Genomic DNA, 20,768 nt, shown 5'->3' on the forward strand with positions numbered 1-20,768 from the left:
TTTTTTAAAAGGCAGGTCAAGTATCCCTATCCAATCTAGGAGGAAGAAAGGTATATACAACCCTACCAAAGCACATAAAAATTTCAGAACTCCAGTACAAGTAATTGAATTTCAAAATCAGGAAACAATTTATGTTCACTACAGATTCTTTAACCGGGTTGTCTTTCGATATAGTTATGATGTAGAAAAACTTTCTGGCAATTTCCATTTATAAAACTCAAACCTATCAATTTTTCCCAAGAAACAAACGCAGTTTTGTTTTAGAGGCATTTTATTTAGACAACTAAAAACAATTAGATGTTCAGAAGCAGTGTACAATGAAAGAGAAATCAAACCAGTTACTTTATCATGTATTCCCCCTCTTCTTTATAACTAAAGCAAAAAAAAATGGCTTTCTGCTTTAAGGGAAAAGTCAGAAAAATAAGCCAATATATTTTCCCTCTTCATAATAACATAAACAGCTACAAGAAATCTACCTGTAATAAGAGAAATTGGATGTTGGTTTGCACATATTCATTAAAAAGACAACAGACCATCGTACTACAAGAGTATAACTCCATCTGCCTTCAGCTGATACTCTTGTGTTTTCACTTATAGGTATCACCAAGTTGGTTAGTTCCAGCACTGGAGCTAATTCACATTCCTCATTATTTACTGCTCATGTTTGCCTGAAGCAGAGAGTAACTCTGGAGGCTGATGCTTTTCTCTGTTTGTTTTAGTCCATAAGCTGTGTACATCTGCCTGATGCTCAGGCCTTAACTTCAGGAGTTGAACTATAGATGGAATCTGAATTCTCTGAAGCAATTTCTTCTACAATTCAAAAACAAAAAGTCACAATAGTCAATTTAAGAAAGGAAAGAAGCAATTCTACATTTCTGTGAATGAAAACGTTTTTAAAGCATGCTGATGAGGGGAAGCAAAAGAGAACAGCACACATGCCACTAATGATGAGCTCAGGCCACTGAATAAGCAATGAAGAAAGAGTTCACACACTTCCCATCAAACTCTTCCACACCATAACTTAATCTCCAAGGGGCCCCTCTTCCAGGCTAAATTTTCAGTGACTTCAACTACCTAATAAACACTGAATTAAAGTCAGATCTTTGAAAGATCTGGCTCCCTCCTTTATTTATTCCAACTTCAAACATTATTATATGATCAGAGCGCATTACAATTTGTAATTCTAGATTTGGGGAAGGGCGCTTGGTATGTAGTAAGTGCTTAACAAGCGTTAAAACTACAATTGTAACTATTTATTTATTTTGGCATCTGCCTCCCAAGTTAGACACTAAGTCCTGTAAGAGTAGCCTCATCAGTCACGTCCATAATACGTAATACATCTCCGTGGCTACTACCATGCAGTAGGTATTTAAATATTTGTCTTGTAAACATGTATATATAAATATACACATATTTAAACTTTCTATTCTTTAAGTATATGTTCATACTGAATAAATTCCCTTTGTCAATGAGTAAGCTAACATTAACACTTCAATTTTCAATCCACCAGGACTCTACAGAAGTTAATTGTTAGTATTTACCTAGCTCCTCTTCCGCTGTCTCTGGAAAACTGATCTTCGGCTTTGCCAGCTCACCACTATCTTCTTCTATGAAAATAAAAGCAATGATGATTATGTGAATTATAATATCACTAGCAATTTCTAGCATTTAACAAGCAAGAAGAGTACGCCAAGACTATGCCAAGCGATGAGCTACAAAGCATGAGAGGAACAGCTTTCTGAATAATTGTGATTCTAAAAAAGTATGTCTTTTAGACTCATACTTTTAGATCCATACTACAACTACTCTGGGATCAATAACTAAGTATTTTTATTAAAAAACATGTCTACTTTACTAGTAAGAATCACTAAGTAGTATTATTCAGAGATTAAATACATTTACTTATAAGTTCTTTATACTGTCGTCTAGCAAATTTTGAATTAGGTGTATTCCATTCACCAAATGATCTAGGGTAAAAATTTAGGAACAGAATATATTGTACAACAAAAAAATTTAAACCAAAGAATACAATGGATGATTTATTAGTCACGGGCTTCTCTTTGCTGTTACCATATTATATACTTCAAAATCTATAAAGACAGAAATACTGAAACAAAATTAACAATGAAAAATGATACAAAATCATGAATAAAAATTCTTACCAGGAAGCACACATTTCCAAAGGCCGTATGTTTTTCCTACCACAGTCTGCCATAGTCTCAATGTTCCATCTTCAGAACCACTAGCATAGAGTTCTCCATCAGGACTAAACCTCACACAATGAATGGGACCAAAGTGTCCTTTGTAGGATTCTGAAAAAGAAGAGAAGGGCTTTTAGATAATTTAATACTTAAACATGACTTTTAAGTATTGATACACTAGAGAAAATAATTGTCTACATTATTGGGAAGATGTGAAATTCATGACGGCAAAGTCAAAGAACTATACCTAATTAAAAATAAAGTGATTCTCATCACAAACTGGTTCATCATGTCTACAATATCTCTGTAAGATTAGTCCTTTGCAATCCTAGCACACACTATGGTTTCACACTGTCTCTAAAAAAAAAAAAAATACAAAAAACTGAGGCGTCATGTCCCAATAAAAATAAAGAAAGGGAGTAAATGAAAACCCCTCTAAAATCTACAGAAAGCAGATCTAAAGTCTGTGAATTCAATCCCCATTTCCAAATCCCAAACTCCCTGTCTGTTTACTAGGGAACCAACTCTTATTATGACTATAGAGAGCCACCAGATGGAGCTCTTTTACACACTCTGCCTCTTAATTTCCCAGCCGTCTACCTAGAGTCCACTAGTCGTCTGTCACACAGAACATGAAGATATAGGATCAGTGCTGATCCTATATGGAGTTTAAAGAGAAAATGTACAGATTAGTAGTGGTGTTGTTCTGTTTAAGGCATATCCTTAGTTATGAACTTTTCTCGCTTACTTTCTAATGCCTTATCACCTTATCAGTTTTCAAAGCTGTTTACTAGACCAGTGATCCTGTTCTGCCTCCATGTCTACTCAACTCAAGGACACTGACGCATTAGCTTCCCCCAGAGAATATCATGATCATGTTATCATGAGTGTAAAAAATTATCATGAGAATAGAAAGAATATGAGATTTTGGAACAAGAATGTCTGGGTCCAAGGTTCAGTATTCACTAATTGTGACCTCAGATACCAGGCAAATAATTTATTTCTCTTTTTCAGAGAATAAAACATGTGGCCAAAACATTCTAAAACTCTGAAAAGTGACATTAAATAAAAACAATGGCAAAGTCACTTATAGGGACTTCCCTGGTGGCGCAGTGGTTAAGAATCCGCCTAGCAATGCAGGGGACACGGGTTCAATCCCTGGTCCGGGAAGATCCCACATGCCACAGAGCAACTAAGTCTGTGCACCACAACTACTGAGCCTGCACTCAAGAGCCATGAGCCACAACTACTGAGCTCAAGTGCCACAACTACTGAAGCCCACGTGCCCTAGAGCCCACACGCCGCAACTACTGAGCCCGGGCTCCGCAACAAGAAAAGCCACCGCAATGAGAAGCCCGCTCACCACAATGAAGAGTAGCCCCAGCTCACCGCAACTAGAGAAAGCCCACGCACAGCAACGAAGACCCAATGCAGCCAAAAATAAATAAAATTTTTTTAAAAAGTAACTTACATTCAAGCAATAAAGGATGAACCATAAACAATTAAAATAGATTCTATTTAGTCTATTCACCAAGGTTCAATTTACCCAACCCAAATCCATCAGTTTTCCCATAGAAACAAAACATAAAATTGTCTTTTATTCTTTGTGTATAATTCTAACAAGCTGAAGTTCATTGGATGGTAAAGCAAGACAGCTAAAAACAAAGTAGCAGCTAAAAACTTGGCTGAGGTGTTAATCACTGAAACCTAACATTTGATCAAGGTACCTACATCATTTTAAGAAAAAGTGGACAACTCACCTAATTCTTCTCCACTATTATAATCATACTTATAAAGTTTAAAATCTTCACCCCCTGCAACAAGAAATTCTTTCTCAGGATGAAGAGATGCAGAATTGATGGTTGCAGGAGCTTCAAAAGACTTAATTGGGTCCAAACTAGAAAAAAATTTAGATAATATTTATAAATTTTTAATATTTAATAAATAATACAAGGAAACAATTATACATTTAAACTGTTCCTAAACTCTGAAACTCAAGGAATAATCCAATATTCATTTGGTCAAACACAGTGATGTTAAAAAAAAACAAACAAACCCTCTAGGTGTGCAAAAAAGGGAACCCTCCTGCACTGTTGGTGGGAATGTAACTTGGTGCAGTCACTATGGAAAACAGTGTGGAGGTTCCTTAAAAAACTAAAAATACAGTTGCCATATGATCCAGCAATCCCACTCCTGGCATATATCCAGACAAAACTATAATTCAAAAAGCTACATGCACCCCTATGTTCATAGTAGCACTATTCACAATAGCCAAGACATGGAAACAACGTAAATGCCCATCAACAGATGAATGGATAAAGAAGATGTGGTACATATATACAGTGGAATACTACTCAGCCATACAAAAGAATGAAATGATGCTATTTGCAGCTACATGGATGGACCTAGAGATTATCATACTAAGTAAGTCAGAAAGAGAAAGACAAATACCATATGATATCGCTTACATATGGAATCTAAAATATGACACAAATGAAATTACGAAACAGAAACAGACTCACAGACACAGAGCACAGACTGGTGGTTGCAGGGCAGGGAGGGAGGGATGGAGTGGGAATCTGGGATTAGCAGATGCAAATTATTATATAGAGAATGGATAGCAACAAGGTTCTACTGTAGAGCACAGGGGACTATAGTCAATATTCTGTGATAAACCATCATGGAAAAGAATATAAAGAAAGAATGTATGTATATGTATAACTGAATCACTTTGCTGTACAGCAGAACTTAACGCAACCTTGTAAATCAACTACACTTCAATTTAAAAAAAAAGAGTAAAACACCAAAAAAAACCCCTCTAAATAATACTAGCAAAAAAAAAAAAAAATTCAGAAGGATACTATGCCCAAGTGGAGTTCATCCGCAAAATACAAAGATACTTCCACAGAGGGATATCCACATTTTGTGCAGTGAATGCCTTCCTGAAAATGACTGGGCTGGCTAATTAAAACAGTAGGGCTAATATACTGGGATTTTTGCTTTGAAAAAAATTTAATTCTGCATTGTCTAATTTTTCTAGGACAAGCATGCATTATCTTTGTAAACAGAAAAAGTTTTTACAGTAAGTAATTAATATAAAGGATTATTTGTATATTATTTTCAACTGCTGAGAATTTATAAGTTTCTGCAACAGGAAAAACCTTTAATACTGTGAAATATAAAACTGCTAAAAATGGATCAGTTTTTAACTATCAGGCTATAAAACAATAACTAAATCTGAGACTACAGCTACATAACAAAAATCAATGCATAACAGTAGCTTCACCTGAACATCATTGAGTTTGGACATCGGCTCTTTTCCAGTCTAACCCTAAAAATCCTGAAAGGCTTCCAACACACAACATTAGAGTATTTCAGCTCCGAAATGTTGCCATCCTACTCCCATCATCACACAATACAAAGCATGAAAATTAAGGCTGACTTACGCAGGATCACTAAATAGCAACTTTCTGACTTAAATGTTAGAATATTTAACAGGCCAGCAAACCTCCACCACCACCATTTCAGGCAACATTCTACAGCAGGGCTGCACGCTGCCCAAATCCAGAAGCAATGAACATAGTTGTACAATTTAATGGTTCTGAGCAATAACATTATTATTATCAATAACATTACTATTATCAATTCACTGTGTGTGTATGAACTCTTTTACATTCTTAATTGCTCATCTCCATTATGACTGCCTTCTCTTTCCTTCTGCCATTCGGTGAAGCTTAGCTCTGCAAGTGGCCCTTTAGAGAAAAGGTTAGGACTGCTGGTCAGAGTATAATGTGGTATATTCCTTATGGAAATCAAGTAAGTGGCATGTTTACTAAGAACTTTAAACACATTGCCACCCTTTGTTTTGTTTGTTTCAAACTAGTTTATTTAGGGGTTCCACTTTCACTCCTCAGTACATTTTATGTATTTCTCACATGCTTCTTCACCCATTAGTTCATCTAATTCTGAAGGGTTTACTCAGTATCGTCTTGATCTTCACAACAAGATTTATTGACAAGTCCTGGCTTTTCTGCAAGGGCTTCATTAATTTCACTTACTTATCCTGATAGAGGAGAACAGAGTTCACTAGCAGTTTTCACACTTTACAAAGCACCAAACTCATCTTGTTTGTTCAACTTTGTTCCAACTTCAGGCAGACTACACTAAACAACATCTCCCAAAGCTTCCTGTGAAAGACTGCTGATTCCCACTGTTCCAACACCATTTTCTGTTGTCATGTTTCTCTGTGAATCTACCCACTGGAGAGCAGACTGCACAGCGTGTGGAAGGCACCCACCCAGGGCCGTGGCAGGCAGGGTGGGGCAGGTGACAAAGCAGCACGCAGGCTGCAGACTGCTCCAGCCATGACATACCTAACCTTTGAACTGATAATTCTACTTACAGGATTCTCTTGTAAAGAAACATTCAAGAGATGTACCACAAATCTCACTGCAGTGTTAAAACAGGGGAACTGATACATGATTTAGTATAACCTATGATGCAAAACACCTAGTAAAACTGTTTGCAAAGAAGTTTAATGGCTAAGAGTATTTTAGAATAAAAAAATAAAAATTATACTCATTAGGGTACTAGTAACTAAAGAAAAAAACCCACACTCATACACACACACACACACCCGAAGAAAAAAGACTAGCAAAAAATACAGCTACCACGAACCTTCTGGCTGTAGGATTGTAGGTTTTTAAAAATTATATTTTCCAAATTTTCAACATCAACATTTAATACATTTATAGCCACAAAAATTAAGTCTGTTTTTTAAAAAATCATTAGGTCTATACCATACTTGGAAGCAGAAAAAAAAAAATCACTAATTTCTCTGAAATTTTAAAGTGAAATAAATAGCAGAATCAAGATCACAGAGGTTTTATAGAGTAATGAACAATATAAACTACAGCACCAGTCTAGTGATCCTTTTAAGAAAAATACTGATTAAAAATTGGTGAATTTTACCAATAAATGTCCTAAATATCTGGAAATTAATTTGATTAATTCCTCTGATTAAAGCATACCAAATTCTTAAAAAACTCATTATTACTGGGTATGGAAACACTTCCCTCCATATTACATAATATAGGCCAAAATTTGCCTTTAAAAGAGGTAAATACCTTAGCATATGCCTTCCAATTTTTAAGTACCTTAAACTGCCCCTGTATTACCAGAAAAGAAATGAAGGTATTTCTTAGACATACCTTACTGCACTATGAAAAGCAATAGATCGTCCATAAGTTATTACCAATATCTCTCCCTCAGGAATATATTCCATACTGCTAACAGACATATTAAAATTTAGAGATTTCACTTCTGTCATAGTAGCATGATCCCAAAGGCTGAAGAAAAAAAAAAAAAAGAGGACAATAAGGAGGTATTTACTCATTTAAGAAAAATGCTTATAGCTTAAATTACACCTGCAGATTAACCAATGAAATAACCACAATTGTAAAACAACCTCTACTCCAACTCATAAATTACAGATGATACTGAGAAATTTTGGGTTCCCATAAAACATCAAATTATTTGGTAGCTTATTGGTGAAATCAAAACTAATACTTTAAATATACTTCCCAAGTGATTCAGCAAAACTGTGCTATTAAGACACTCCTAATCTAATCAATTTCAGCGTTGCTCTAAATAATGGTTCTTACACTCGATTTTTGTGAGTCTGATAGTTATCTTTCCACAGAAAAATACATTAGGTGTCAGCTCACAAAACTGTGTATAGAATTTCAGGGGTTTACTGGACACCCTATGGCCAGCCTGCCCACTGACCCGGGTTAAGAGCATCTGCTTATAAAGGTGTCAGTAGTCTTAACTGTCTTGTGAATTCCGCTCTATGTTTATAACAGTAAATGGATAGCTTCAGAAAAATCTGACCCCTGCACAGCCAAAGTTGTAATGTTCAGACACAATGCTTCCTACATAGTAGTTACAAAAAACTTTCAAATATAAGCTCTAAGGTCAAATATTTTTCAAACTTTAAATTATTAAAGAAAAATTACTTACCGAACAGTTTTATCATCAGCTGAAAGGATCTGTTTATCCTCACTGCACCACAGAGCCTTTTTAATACCAGAGGTATGACCACTGATTTCCTTAGGTTCTTAAGATAAAACAATTTAAAATACATTTGTTAATATTTGATTTTTAAAACTAAGCAATATTTGAACTATGTAAAAAGAAAAGAAAAACTATGTTTTAAATTAGACTGCAACTTTTCAAAGCCCACCACAATTTAAACTTGATGTTTACCTAGGATACATTTAGTTTTTCTATACTGAAACAAAAATTTATCTGCATGACAAGGAACCCAAGAACTATATATGCAGATGGGACTGAATACACCACTCCCTCCAGCCTACTTTTCTGCTTTTGAAAGCATTGTTGTACTTCAGTGAAATAAAAGAATAACTAAGGTGGTATAATTTAATAATATGGACCCAGGAACAAGACAGCCTGAGCTAATTCAACTGCTATCACTAATGCTAGGACCCTCTTCCAAGCCACTGTTGGCAGAGCAAAGCATCAAAAAGGTGGGAACCTGTCTCTGTTCGAGACTTTCCAAACACTTAAAAAACAAAACAAAACCACTTGTTACCTCTGGGCAAAAGCAGAAGTTGGAGGCAATACCATTCAACACAACTTTGACTTTGGGCAAGTCAGTTAACCTTTTGAAGACTACATTGCTTCACTTGGAAACTGGATTAACAATAGTTACTATACCTTGGATTTGAGTATAAGAATCAAATGAGAATATACATTCAAAGTTTCTTTTTTTTTTTTTTGCCTTTTAAAAAAAATACAGAGTTACTAGAGGTATTTCACATTAAATTCCCCCAAGCGACAATATCTCTATTCCCAAAGTTCTCTGTGTGGGAATTTGGAGGCTGGCCAGTGGTGGATATGTCCAAAGAGACAACACTACACCAGTACTATGATCCCAACTTACTCTTTGGCTGCATGATGTTTGAGTGGATAGCAAGAGCTGAATGCAAAACACAGACAGACACTGCTATCAAGACACAGATGAAAACCATGCACACATTACAGCAGCCACCATCTAAAGTTTCTAATTGGGTTTCTGACAGACAGTAAAAGCTCAGTTAATTGCTCCTTTCCAATGCAAGACAGTAGAAGAGCCACTTTCAAAAGGCAGCTTTGAGAAAGGTAAAAGAAGACGAAAGATGTCTACCTGAGCCCTGAACTATCTTGCTGAGTCAGATAGATACACTGATTCAGTGAGGTCAGAGTAGTTTGCTATGTTTTGGCATAAAGTTATTAGAGAGAATGAAGAAAAAAATTACCAGGTGCCAAAGGACAATAATCCACAAAGGTAGTTTGTTTCCTCACCTTAGAAGTACTTTTAGAAAAGATATTTCGAGAACAACTGCTTAATTTCCAATGTAGCTCTGACTTTCTTACAAACTTCTACAGTTTATTGAGTTATGAATAAACAGTAGTACCCAAGATACAAAATTTAAGAACCCAACTAATATATAATAAATAAAGTTCTTTTTGTCATATTTTGGTAGCTTTTAAAATACATAGTATGTGACTAGAAAAGCACTGAAATACTACAAAATAGAGGTGAATATCTGACTAGGGAAGAAAAGGTATGTCTTACAACTTCTGTGCAATGAGAGAATTCATAAAGGAAATGATAGATTTTACCACCCAATTTTTTAAAATGTGCATCCCATAAACCTTACTGACAAAATTTAAAAGCAAATGACTAATGAGAATACAATAAAGAAACTTTAAAACGAGTAATAAAATGATGTACAGGTACTTAGTTCACAAAAGAAGTAGTACATTAAAATGGTATTCAAGAGTATTTTAATCTCATGAATAACTTTTCAAGTGCACATTAATAAGACAGAATCATTTTTCTTCTATTAAATTGGCAAAGATAAAGCTAGTTATCAGTGTTTGCTAGAACAGGTTAGCTATAGATACATTTTTATACTTCACTGGAGGGCCCTTTGGTAGTATCTATCAGTGGCTTCCAAGCGTACCTCCTTTTTGTCCCAACAATTCTACTTCTATGTAGGTATCCTACAGAAACAATTGTGGAAGTATATGCAACTATAAGGATGTTGAGCACAACACTGCTTATAATCTTTAAAATTTGTAAATAACCAAATAAGCCATAATAGGAGACTGGCTAGTTCACTTATCCACAGAATAGAGAGCCATACAGTCATTAGAAAGAATGAATAGAATATTTAAAGACATGAAAAAACTATTACAGATTTTTAAAATTCTTCTGAATAGCTAATGTACCCGTGTGGTTCAAAAATCTAAGTATGTATACACACTGAGAATTCTTACCCTTCTCACCTTCTACAGATAATAACCACTCCTAACCAAAAGGTAGTTAACACTGTTACGCGCCTTTTTAGACTTAGTATCATGATAAAAATTTACCATGATAATTTTTTAAATTGTAGGAAGGCTATACAAGCACAATGTAGTAAATAAATCAATATTTCAAAAGATATCTGCATTAAAAAAAGAACTGGAAAAACATGAACCAAAAGCTAACAACGTTATCAGCAATTAATAATACTGGATGATGCATTATATTTTAATTTTTTTCTTCGTGACTATCTTTATTTTCCTAATTTGAGTACTAAATATGAATTCCTTTAATCAGGAAAAGTTACTTAAATTAAAAGAAAACAAAACCACAAATACGTATAAATTACACTTACCTGCTTCAGGTTTGTTCAAGTCATATATGCGTAACAGTTTATCCTGTCCCCCGGTTAACAAGTAATTACTGTCCTGAAAACACACATAAGTAAAATCTTACTAGATTAACCATTTTAAGAGCTACATCTCTTTGAAACTTCTTCAACACCAAACAGAATCCAAATAAGGCTCACAGATGTCACAAGGAGATGCATACAGACCAATTACTCCTGAGAAAATACTGTAGAGCATTTATCTTTCTCATAATAGCCAAAGCCCTGTAAGCTTCCCAGTTCAAATGTCATACCACCCCCACATGGCTTCTCTTAGTCGGCCCTGATCCAGCTGCCTACTGAGGAGTACATCTGTGATGATCTCAAATTTATCCTCTCCCTTCTGCAAGTGGCTGGGAAACATTATTTGGGCTTTTCAGATGTTTGTTGCTATTGTTGAAGTACTGATACAAGAGTTTCAGGGTTCTTAAAAGCCTCACAGGATCAACTAAGACAAAATACAGTTGAGTTGAACAACGAAGGGATCAGGGAACCCACCCTCCACACAGTCGAAAATCCACATATAAGTTATAGTCAGCCCTCTATACATGTGGTTCCTCCCACATGCAGTTCCTCCACATCTGCAGATTCCACAACTGTGGACCATGTGATACTGCAGTATGCGGTATTTATCAGTGAAAAAATCCATGTTAAGTGGACCTAGACAGTTTAAACCTGTGTTATTCAAGAGTCAACTGTAAAGGTGTACAGTTTAATCTACAGTCAAATCAAATATAAGCCAATATACACCAAATATTCCCCCAGAAAACCAAATACACAAACCAATCAAATATAAAACCACTGTCATATCCTATAATAACATCAATTTAACTTCCTAAAACAAATTCCATTTTCTGATACCTGCGTAAAATCCACAGTCTTGACAATGTGTTTATGAGCCAGAGTCATCAATTCATCTCCTGAGACAGCATCCCACACTTTGCTAAAAATGAAAAGTAAAATTAAAAGATAAACATGGTAATTTTGACAATTAATTACCAAATAAGTTAGATATTTGAAATGTTATATAACTACATTATAAGGTAAAAATGATATAACAATCTAATTTTGACAATGGAAAATATCAAATTTTAAGTAAACAAGTTTCATGAACCAATCCATCCTTACTTTCATTTTAGCCTGTAGCCATAATATCCTTTTAGCAAGACTGTAAACATTTTAACCAGTTCAGTTTCACCTTTCCCATTTTTTTCTCTATTCTTTACTCTCGTGTACATGAGAAACAAGAAACGAAAAACAAGAAATCCTTTAAAAGAATTTTACAGGAGAATGAAAAGCCTTGACAGAGGTTACATGAAATTTTAAATCAAGACAGTAGAGAAGAAAATATTCTCCCCATCTCTTCCTCAAAGGTGACTCTTAAATTCTCAAATCCTAGTCCCATTAACTTCCACACAAAGTAACAGCCTTTGATTATATAATGCTAATGTTGAGACGATTTTAAATCTCTCAACTGTTATTTTCCCTAACCTATCCCAACCCAAAATATATATGTGATTACACACACATACATATGTGTGTGTATATGTTGGGGGATAATGATGAAATAATAGTTCACAAAAATACTGTAAGGGGTTCCCCAAATAAAAAAGCTTAAACAGTAAAGAAGAAGAAAAAAAAAACAATTCATTTTAGGTCAGAAGAGGTCATTGAAAAATAAACAAGAAAACTGAAAAATAAACAAGAAAACTTTCCACGCAGGAAAAGAAACTGTTATGAGGAACAAGCTATGCTCCCTAAAGATTTCCATTTTAATGTAATTGACATTTATTTTTTAGGAAAGAAGTGAACAATGAAATAGAGAAAGAAAAACAAGAGAAAAGCAAGGAGTATCCTTTCTTCATTTACTCATTAAACACACAATAAATATATCAAGTATGTCACTCTAGACTCAGTACTAGGGCACAAAAGGGAGGAAAAAAATAATGCCAAAGAAAGTTCCTGCCTTAGTAGAGCATTAGCTTTAGCTGAGATGAAGAAAAATATCCATTAAATAATACATTTAAGAAATATAATTAAATGACAAACACACATGACTATAGAAACACAAACAAAAAACACACCACTAATTACGCCAGAAAGTCCAGAAAATCTAAGCATAAAAACCTGTAGCCTTAAAGAGCACGTAAAAATATGCCAGGGGGAGAAAAAGGGAAAGGCCATTGTAGATAAGCATTAATAGCATGTGCAACGGTAAAGAAACATGAACCATCTAACAGGAATCAATGCTGATGATGCAACAGAAATTGTAAATTTCTTGCAAATTATATACTTGAGTCATGAGTGGCTGCGTAAATATGTTCTGAGAGAAACAATGTCAACTATGAGTGGTACTGCTACTAAATTCTCAAATATTAATTTCTCTTTGCACAGGAAACCTGTTCTAATCTCTCCCGCTTCCAATTCAACTCTCTTGGTCCAACCCTACTTTCCCAACCTCATTTTGTATTATTTCTCCTAATCTAGTCACACCAAATTATAGACCATTCCTCAAACAAGCCATGTATTTTCTTCCAGGCTCCTCTGTCTTTGCTCATATTGTTCTATTAAGCATGTATTTTATATTCTCAGCTATCACAGTTCTACTCATCCTCAGGGTTCATCACAAATGGTATCTTTTCACTAAACCTATTTATCTCGCCACCATTAACCATTCCTTTCTGTTTTTTCCACAGAGCTCAGCTTATACTGATTACTGTGTTTAATTTTGCTTTGCTTTTACTTTTGTTTACATAAGCTTACTCTTAATCACAGGGAAATCAGTGATAAGAGTTCACAAAGATTAGACTGCTGCAATAACAGAAGGTGTCAAAAGTGAAGAAAACATCAACTATACCTGAAATCTCTTTCCTGTTCACATGATGCCATGTCTTAAAGGAACTCTGGGCAATGTCCTTAGAAATACTAATTTCAAGTATATTCAATCATCTTCCCCAAACTCCTTAAAATCTTAATATGCTGCTTAGACCATGTCCATTCACTGGTGAGGAGGAAAGCACTGGAGTGACTGTAGTAGTATCATCCAGAAGGCCCATGCATCTAGTTGTTTTCCTCCTACGTAGAAACACTAGTAAAACTGAGTTCGACACTCTTGACAGAGCATGTTCTAGTCACTTGTACTAGATCTACTTAAGCACTCTCTGGACAGAGCACAGGCATCTTCTTTACGTTTGGCACTCTCCAGATGAAGACAGTAGAGGGACCGAGAAGAGCGATCAGGAGATGTAGTGCTAACATTAGCTCTATGAATTAAAAGATATAAAGAGGATGGTGTTTCAGGGACAGTGTACACATCAGCTGACTCGACTGCCCGAATTACCTCAAGTTAACATTCTAAACTGACCCACGGACCAGCTCTGCTGAATATATTTTCTCCACAAGAAACAGGAACAAAATTATCCTTTAGATAAACATGAAATTAATGAATTTTCTGAGAAACCTAAGAATGAGGGAACAAAAACAATCACCTAAAAATAATTTATACCAACTATGATTAATCAGGTAAGCTAGGGAGCTCTTTAGTTGGGTCAAGTTCCATAACAGCAGACCCCATACAAGTCATTAAAAGAGAAGAATATAAACAAAGAATGCACACACTCCCACACCTCACAGACAGACACAGAGCAATTGAAGGGTAAGACTCAGCGTCCATTAACCGAGTACCTACTATGTAACAGACACTATGCTAGATTCCAGGCATGTAAGTGGAGAAAGATCTCTCTGATTTGCACAAAAATCAGACTTACACTCATTTTACAGATGTGAAAACCAAAGTTTAAGAAGCATCCCATGATCAAACTGAAAATACACAGCATGGCTAGCACATGAACTCAGGCCTGGCTAATGTAAATGCTTACGTCTTTCCCACTATATGATGGCACCTGAGAGCCTTAACTGAGGGGGAAAAAACCCAAAACTACTCCCTCTTGTTATTTAAATCTACTCAAACTTCCTTGCATGAAACCAAAAGGTTTCATGGCTTTAGCACAGAAGTTCCAAAATAACACATGATTTTGGTCTAGTAGGGGTGGTAGCTACCAGTGTTACCTTACACATGTAACACTTACATAGTTATTAGATCTTAGGCAATATTCTAAATATTAGAAACATATCAACTTATTTAATATTCACAACCAGAGGTAGGCACTATTACTATACTCATTTTTATAGATGATGAAACTGAAAAAAAAGAGATTAAATAAAGTTCACAAGGTCACAGAGCTATTAAAGGATGGAGCCAGGGTTCAAACACAGACAATATGCCCCAGCATTCATGCTTTTAATAACCACTTGTAAACATAGACCCTGAGACCTGAAACGTTAAGAAAGCACAAAAGCAACATTGAATACCCATACACAGACATGTCCTCAAATGAATGGTTTGGGCTATTAATGCTGTTAGTGACCTAAACAAAGATAGCTGTGCCTCTGGCAGCAAAAATCCTGAATACTCTTTTCAGAACTCTCTTAAGTATTTAAACTGCCATATTTTCCACACCCTTTTCTCTCTCCATTTCAGAGTAATTATCACATGAACAGTAATTTCTATCTAATGCGCTTTATTCTTTTCCAGAGGACTGGCATTACAATTTGGCTAAATGTACAAACCAGGAGTCTTCACGGATTTTACAGAGATGGGCATCCTTCCTAACAAGCTTTTGCAGGTCTCTTAAAGATCAGAACAAGACCGTCCCTCAAGCAGGAGGAGAGAAAGCATTTTGCTCATGTAATTAACATTGTTAGCGCCAGATAACACAGAACTGAGACTAACACAAATATATTTGTCCAGAACTGCAATTCAAAAGCTTGTCTCTTTTAATGCTAATGTCTATAGTGTCTAAGATCTTGCTACATTTATTACCTAATTATATTTAACTCAAAATACCACTTTATTAACTTACCACCAAACTGGGACCTAGTTTCAATAATGACATTTTTAAAATCCACTTACCAAATATCTGAAATCTAGAGCTTTTAATTCCAATTTTCTATCTCTGTTATAAAATCAATGACATTCATTCCCAATGACAATGTTCCTACTGGACTGAGCAAAAAACAAACTTTGGAGGAGTTAAAGGGAAAAAAAAAAAAAAAAAGCTGAACTCATGGCAGACACAAATGTCTTAGAAGCAAAACCAAGATCTATAATTCGTCCATTCTTTATCCTTCTACTTTAGAAAACTTCCTTAAGTTATTTATTTGACAAACATAAAGTACTGAACAAACCAGGGATACAAAAAAATATAAAACATGGCCCCTGGCCTCAAAAAGCAATGACACTGAAGTCAGTAAGTACTGTAAGAGCCAGAAGTTTAACACAGGGAACAGTGTGAGCAAAAAGGAGGAATGGGCACCTTCACCTTCCAACACTCCACAAGTCTTCCTTGTCTGAGAATCACTTTTACTTCCTATTTTTCACCTCCCATAATTAACAATCAAAGGAGTCTCTGTCACATTATAAGCACACATGCTGACATCTACAGCAACATTTGACCTGAAGCTGTTGACATTAAAGGACTGACATAAAACCAAGCAGTTCCTTATTTTATCAGAATTTCATACAATCACAATAGGGCAGCGTGCAAAGCCTTACAATGGTTATTCATGAACATAACATCTATTCATTGAAGGCACAGAAAAAAAGTTCATACTGACATTTATAACTTTTCTGACTGCTCTCTCATCATCTCAAATTTAATCCCACATAAGCATGGGATTATATCTCCCTCTCCTTATTTTAAAAATTTTATTTTTAAAAACTTACATATAGTAAAACTAACTCCATGATATAGAGGTCTACGAGTTTCAACAAATATATAGTCATGTATCCACCACTCAATCAATCTGCCTTCATTTCTCGTAATAAACTTAGTATGTTTAATCTGCTTAATACAAAGGAGCAACAAACACATTTACAATTGCTCCCTAGTGTGAAATTCTGTTAAAGAAAAAAAAAAAAAAATCAACAAGACCACTTTTACTCTCCAGAGCCTCAAATCTATTAATAGAGTATTACATGTGCAATAGCCCTTGACATTGCCTTCCTTAGTTTAAGCATTTAAGTGCCTGCTAAATCACAAACACAATTAGGAACTAGAGGTACCAAGGTTATATATGACACATGCTCAGATGGGGAAAGTGGGTCACCGCAAAAATCACTTTAATAACATACACAAACGCCAAAAATCAGAATAGGTAAGGTGTATTCTGGCAACAATATTAGTATAACTAGACTGTGGGGCATACGGCGTGCAGTGCCAGATGATGATAATGATGAACTAGCATGAGACCAAATTTTCAAGAGCCAACAAGTGAAATTTAACCTTTAGGCCAGTGGTTAAAGGCTGCACATCAGAATCACCTAGAACTTCAAGGAAGGAAAAGAACTGATGTTCGGGACTGCACCCCCAGACCAACTAAATCAGAATTTCTAGACACATGCATCTGAGTATTTTAAAAGCTTCTAATGTACACCCAAGATCATGGAGCACTGACAAAGCACAGGGAAGACAAGAAGATCATGAGATAGAGAACTGACATGATACTTGTATCTGTGTTCAGGAATACAACTGGCAGCACCAGCGAGGATGAACACATGGGAAAGGACAAGTGGTAGGGACCTGAACTAATACAGCAGTGGCCGAGGCATAAGAAACAATGTGGTCAGGAAACATTCTGCTGGCAGAATCAAAAAGAAGATGATAATCTAGATGGAAGGGAAAAATCAAGAATGATTTAGATTTCAGCCTTAAAAAACTTAAAAAATGAAGAATAATTGAGTTGGGGAGTTTTAAATATGTCTAACAAAAATGAGAGTGAAATTGGGCTAAAAACGTGGGGTCATTAGCCCTAGGAGGTCATAGGAGTTAATGATACCACTCAGCCAGCACATGTGGAGTATTTGGAAGCATGACCACCAACATTCATTATCTGAAGTGTCTGTTAATAATGCAGATTCCTGGGTCCCAACCCAGACATGCAGAATTTAGTCATTTAAGTCTCTGAACATTTTGAGAACCATTTAAGAGAAAGAAGCAGGCAGGATCAGGGTGGAATTTTAGTGAGATCAAACACCATGTGTTCTATATGTCAGGCAGTGAGAACTCCATGAATAACTTTTATTGAAGTTTTGATCATTTCAGAACACAATCCACAGACAACTCCAAAGGTGGCCATTTTTGGCGGCACTTACGCTGTGAAATCTGCAGCTGCTGTAGCTGCTTTGGTGGCGTCCTTATTTAATGTTGCACCCCAAACAGCACCCTTATGACCCAAAAATGTTCCAATCCAGTCTCCTGTATCTCCCTGGCGTAGCATAGGTTTACCATCTAAAAGATATTTAAGAAGACATGTGATTTAGAAGTTTAGATTACTTAAAATCTACGATTCAAACATAAAATGATCATATTGAAAAACAAAGTGGAAAACTGCTTTTGTTGTCTAACTATTCGCACTCACAGGAGACGTCCAGAAACGTCCAGAAATAAATTAACTGAAGAACCGAGCTGGACATTCTCTTTGGGAAGCATTTGTAATTCGGTGAGAGTACTGATCTGCGTCAAAACAATCTAGATTTGCGTCTTATTTTGGACAAACTTCTTAACAGTAAGTCTCAGCTTCCATTTGAAAAATGAAAAATGGAAATGAAAAATTCCATACAACAAAACAATATCCTATGAGATAACAGGAGTAGCGAGTCTTTGTAAACTAAGGTGTAAAACAAGGCCTGGCCTAGTTTCTGCATTCCCCGAATCCCTGAAAGATTATTTACGGTGTCTGTTGGCCGGGGCGTCTAGGCAAGTGCACAGTTCAGCTTCTCCAGGAATAGCAATAAAGCTAAAATGAGAGACCCTGGTCAGGGCCATTACTTAGCAAAGCCCCTCGGCGTCAGCTGAGGAAACCCTAACACTACTCCTCTCCCCATCAGCCCACCGTGGACCCTAACCTCAAAGGCTGCGAGAGCCGCAGTCCGCTCGGCGAAGGGGAGTGCCGGCCCCACTCCCTTTCCGCCCAGTCCCAGCTGTCAGGGGCCCGATCAGCGGCCCTGCTCACCTTTGCAAGCGCTGATCAGGAAATAGCCATAAGGCGTGATGCCACTGAAGGCCAGATCCACCACGGGCCGCGTGTGGCCCGAGCAGGTGAGCGGCGTCTGCCTCATTGCCATGGCGGCTGCGAGCCGTGCGATCCGGCGGGCGAGCCGAGGGTCGTCTGGTCTTTTCTCTCCTCCGTGGCACCGCCTCCGGCGCCTCAAGGCCCCCGCCCTGACTGTGGGGTTGGGCCGGGAAACGGGAAAAGGCCAATCCGGTGGCCCCGAGGTCAGAAAGGGGTTAGGGACGGGTCAGGGAGTCTGCGACGGACGACCGCCCGCCGTCGAGGGAGGGAAAGGGAGGGAGGGAGGAGAGTAGAGGATGGGGAGAACCGCAGAACCGGCGGCCACGACCCACACCGTCCACACCGGTACCGGCAGGAAGTGACGACACCAACGACGCTGAGCGTCCGCCGGAAGTGACGATCCGGCGGGAAGGCGGGTTCGCCAGGGAGAAGAGGCTTAGTGGAGCCAGAAGGAAGGCAGCGCGCAGGCGCGAGATCAGCGTTCGTTGAGCACGTGACTCTGCCCCTGCTTCCCCCCCCCCCCCCCCCCCCCCCCCCCCCGTTACGCACGGCGCCTGGCGGAGCTTTAGGCTCTGGATCAAAGTCTCGGCGACCAACTTTGAGCGGTGAGTCGCGGCCTTGCTGTTCTCGGGCGGAGTTCGCGGGGGGCGAAAGCGGGTCGTTCTCCGCTCAGACCCTGAACCTGGCGGCCCATGTGGATTACGCACCGAGCAGTCCAACCAGTTGGACTGTGCTGAGTATCAGAACATTTAAGCTGAACAACCAGAGTTGTTCCCAGCGGCGGCCCAAACCTGCAAACACTAAGAACTTTTTTTTCAATCTTTATTGACAATTATATAGGCAGCTCCTCCGGGATTGTCTACAAGACCCTTAAGAAAAGTACTTTCCCCAGCCACCCCTAATGCTGTGTAACATTCCTCCATTGCTAGTGTTTTAGAAGTGTTATGTAACTTTCAAGACAGTTAAATTCAAATTACTTTTTGTTTTGAGGACTTCGGAGGACTCTAGAGCAGTGGTCCTCAAAGTTTTGGATGAAATACCCACATCGATAAAACTTGAGTCCGCACTCCAAGTCTATGGATAATAATTTGTAAATTACGTACATGTTAGTGCATAGACAAAAATAGAAATACTAGAAGAATCTAAAAACTAAATATAAACACTGGTATTATCTTCCTGCAGGCTGCCCACTTTGGATATCGCTGCGTTGTGTGGCATCCAGAACTGTTGATGGAGTGCTCATACAAAAGCTGTCCTGAGCAGGAAAGGTCCTTTCTCTGGGCAAGTTGTTTCTTTCCTTTGATGTTGGTTAGAAAGTCAATCGAAAACAGCAGAGATTTTTGTGGCCTATTCACTGCTTTATCCCCCAGGCCATAATGTCTTGGCATATAACACATATTTAATCCGCACAAAAGTCTCTCAGTGTTTCCTTCTGCATCGTCTTTTCGTGATAAACATGTATCTTCATTCAAGATTCAAGTCTAATTACTTGAATGAAGAAGTACTTCCCCATTTTATTTCCTTAGCATTTTGTTCATTCATCTATAGTACAGCACTTACTGTATATGTTTTCCATTATCTTTTGTTCTCTGTGTGCCAACCTCACCCTGTGGTCCAGCCCACACACACACTCCATTCACATTTAAATTATGAGCTCCTTAATGGGAAAGGT

General features: G+C 37.3%; 1 protein-coding gene and 1 non-coding gene across 4 annotated transcripts; both read right to left on the reverse strand.

Annotated features, from left to right (window-relative positions):
- Window positions 1-290: 290 nt before the first annotated feature.
- On the reverse strand, window positions 291-19,473 carry STRAP (serine/threonine kinase receptor associated protein). 3 transcript variants are annotated; one of them, XM_061204654.1, is made up of 10 exons: window positions 19,037-19,473; window positions 18,177-18,312; window positions 11,825-11,906; window positions 10,931-11,003; window positions 8,223-8,319; window positions 7,412-7,549; window positions 3,962-4,098; window positions 2,163-2,312; window positions 1,542-1,604; window positions 291-810 (listed from the first exon to the last, which is right to left on the reverse strand). In XM_061204654.1, exons 1-10 carry the CDS (start codon window positions 19,146-19,148, stop codon window positions 749-751), a joined length of 1,050 nt encoding a protein of 349 aa, XP_061060637.1. In that variant the 5' UTR covers window positions 19,149-19,473; the 3' UTR covers window positions 291-748. The 3 variants fall into 3 exon arrangements, with proteins under 3 accessions (XP_061060637.1, XP_061060636.1, XP_061060638.1); XM_061204653.1 differs by having other exon boundaries at window positions 292-810; window positions 1,542-1,607; XM_061204655.1 differs by lacking the exon at window positions 7,412-7,549 and having other exon boundaries at window positions 293-810; window positions 1,542-1,607.
- On the reverse strand, window positions 9,083-9,267 carry LOC133101823 (small nucleolar RNA SNORA23). Its single transcript, XR_009702714.1, has one exon. It is a non-coding gene; the product is annotated as a small nucleolar RNA SNORA23 (small nucleolar RNA).
- Window positions 19,474-20,768: the final 1,295 nt, after the last annotated feature.

This window comes from Eubalaena glacialis, chromosome 11, assembly GCF_028564815.1.
Source record: "Eubalaena glacialis isolate mEubGla1 chromosome 11, mEubGla1.1.hap2.+ XY, whole genome shotgun sequence".
Taxonomy (NCBI): Eukaryota; Metazoa; Chordata; class Mammalia; order Artiodactyla; family Balaenidae; genus Eubalaena; species Eubalaena glacialis.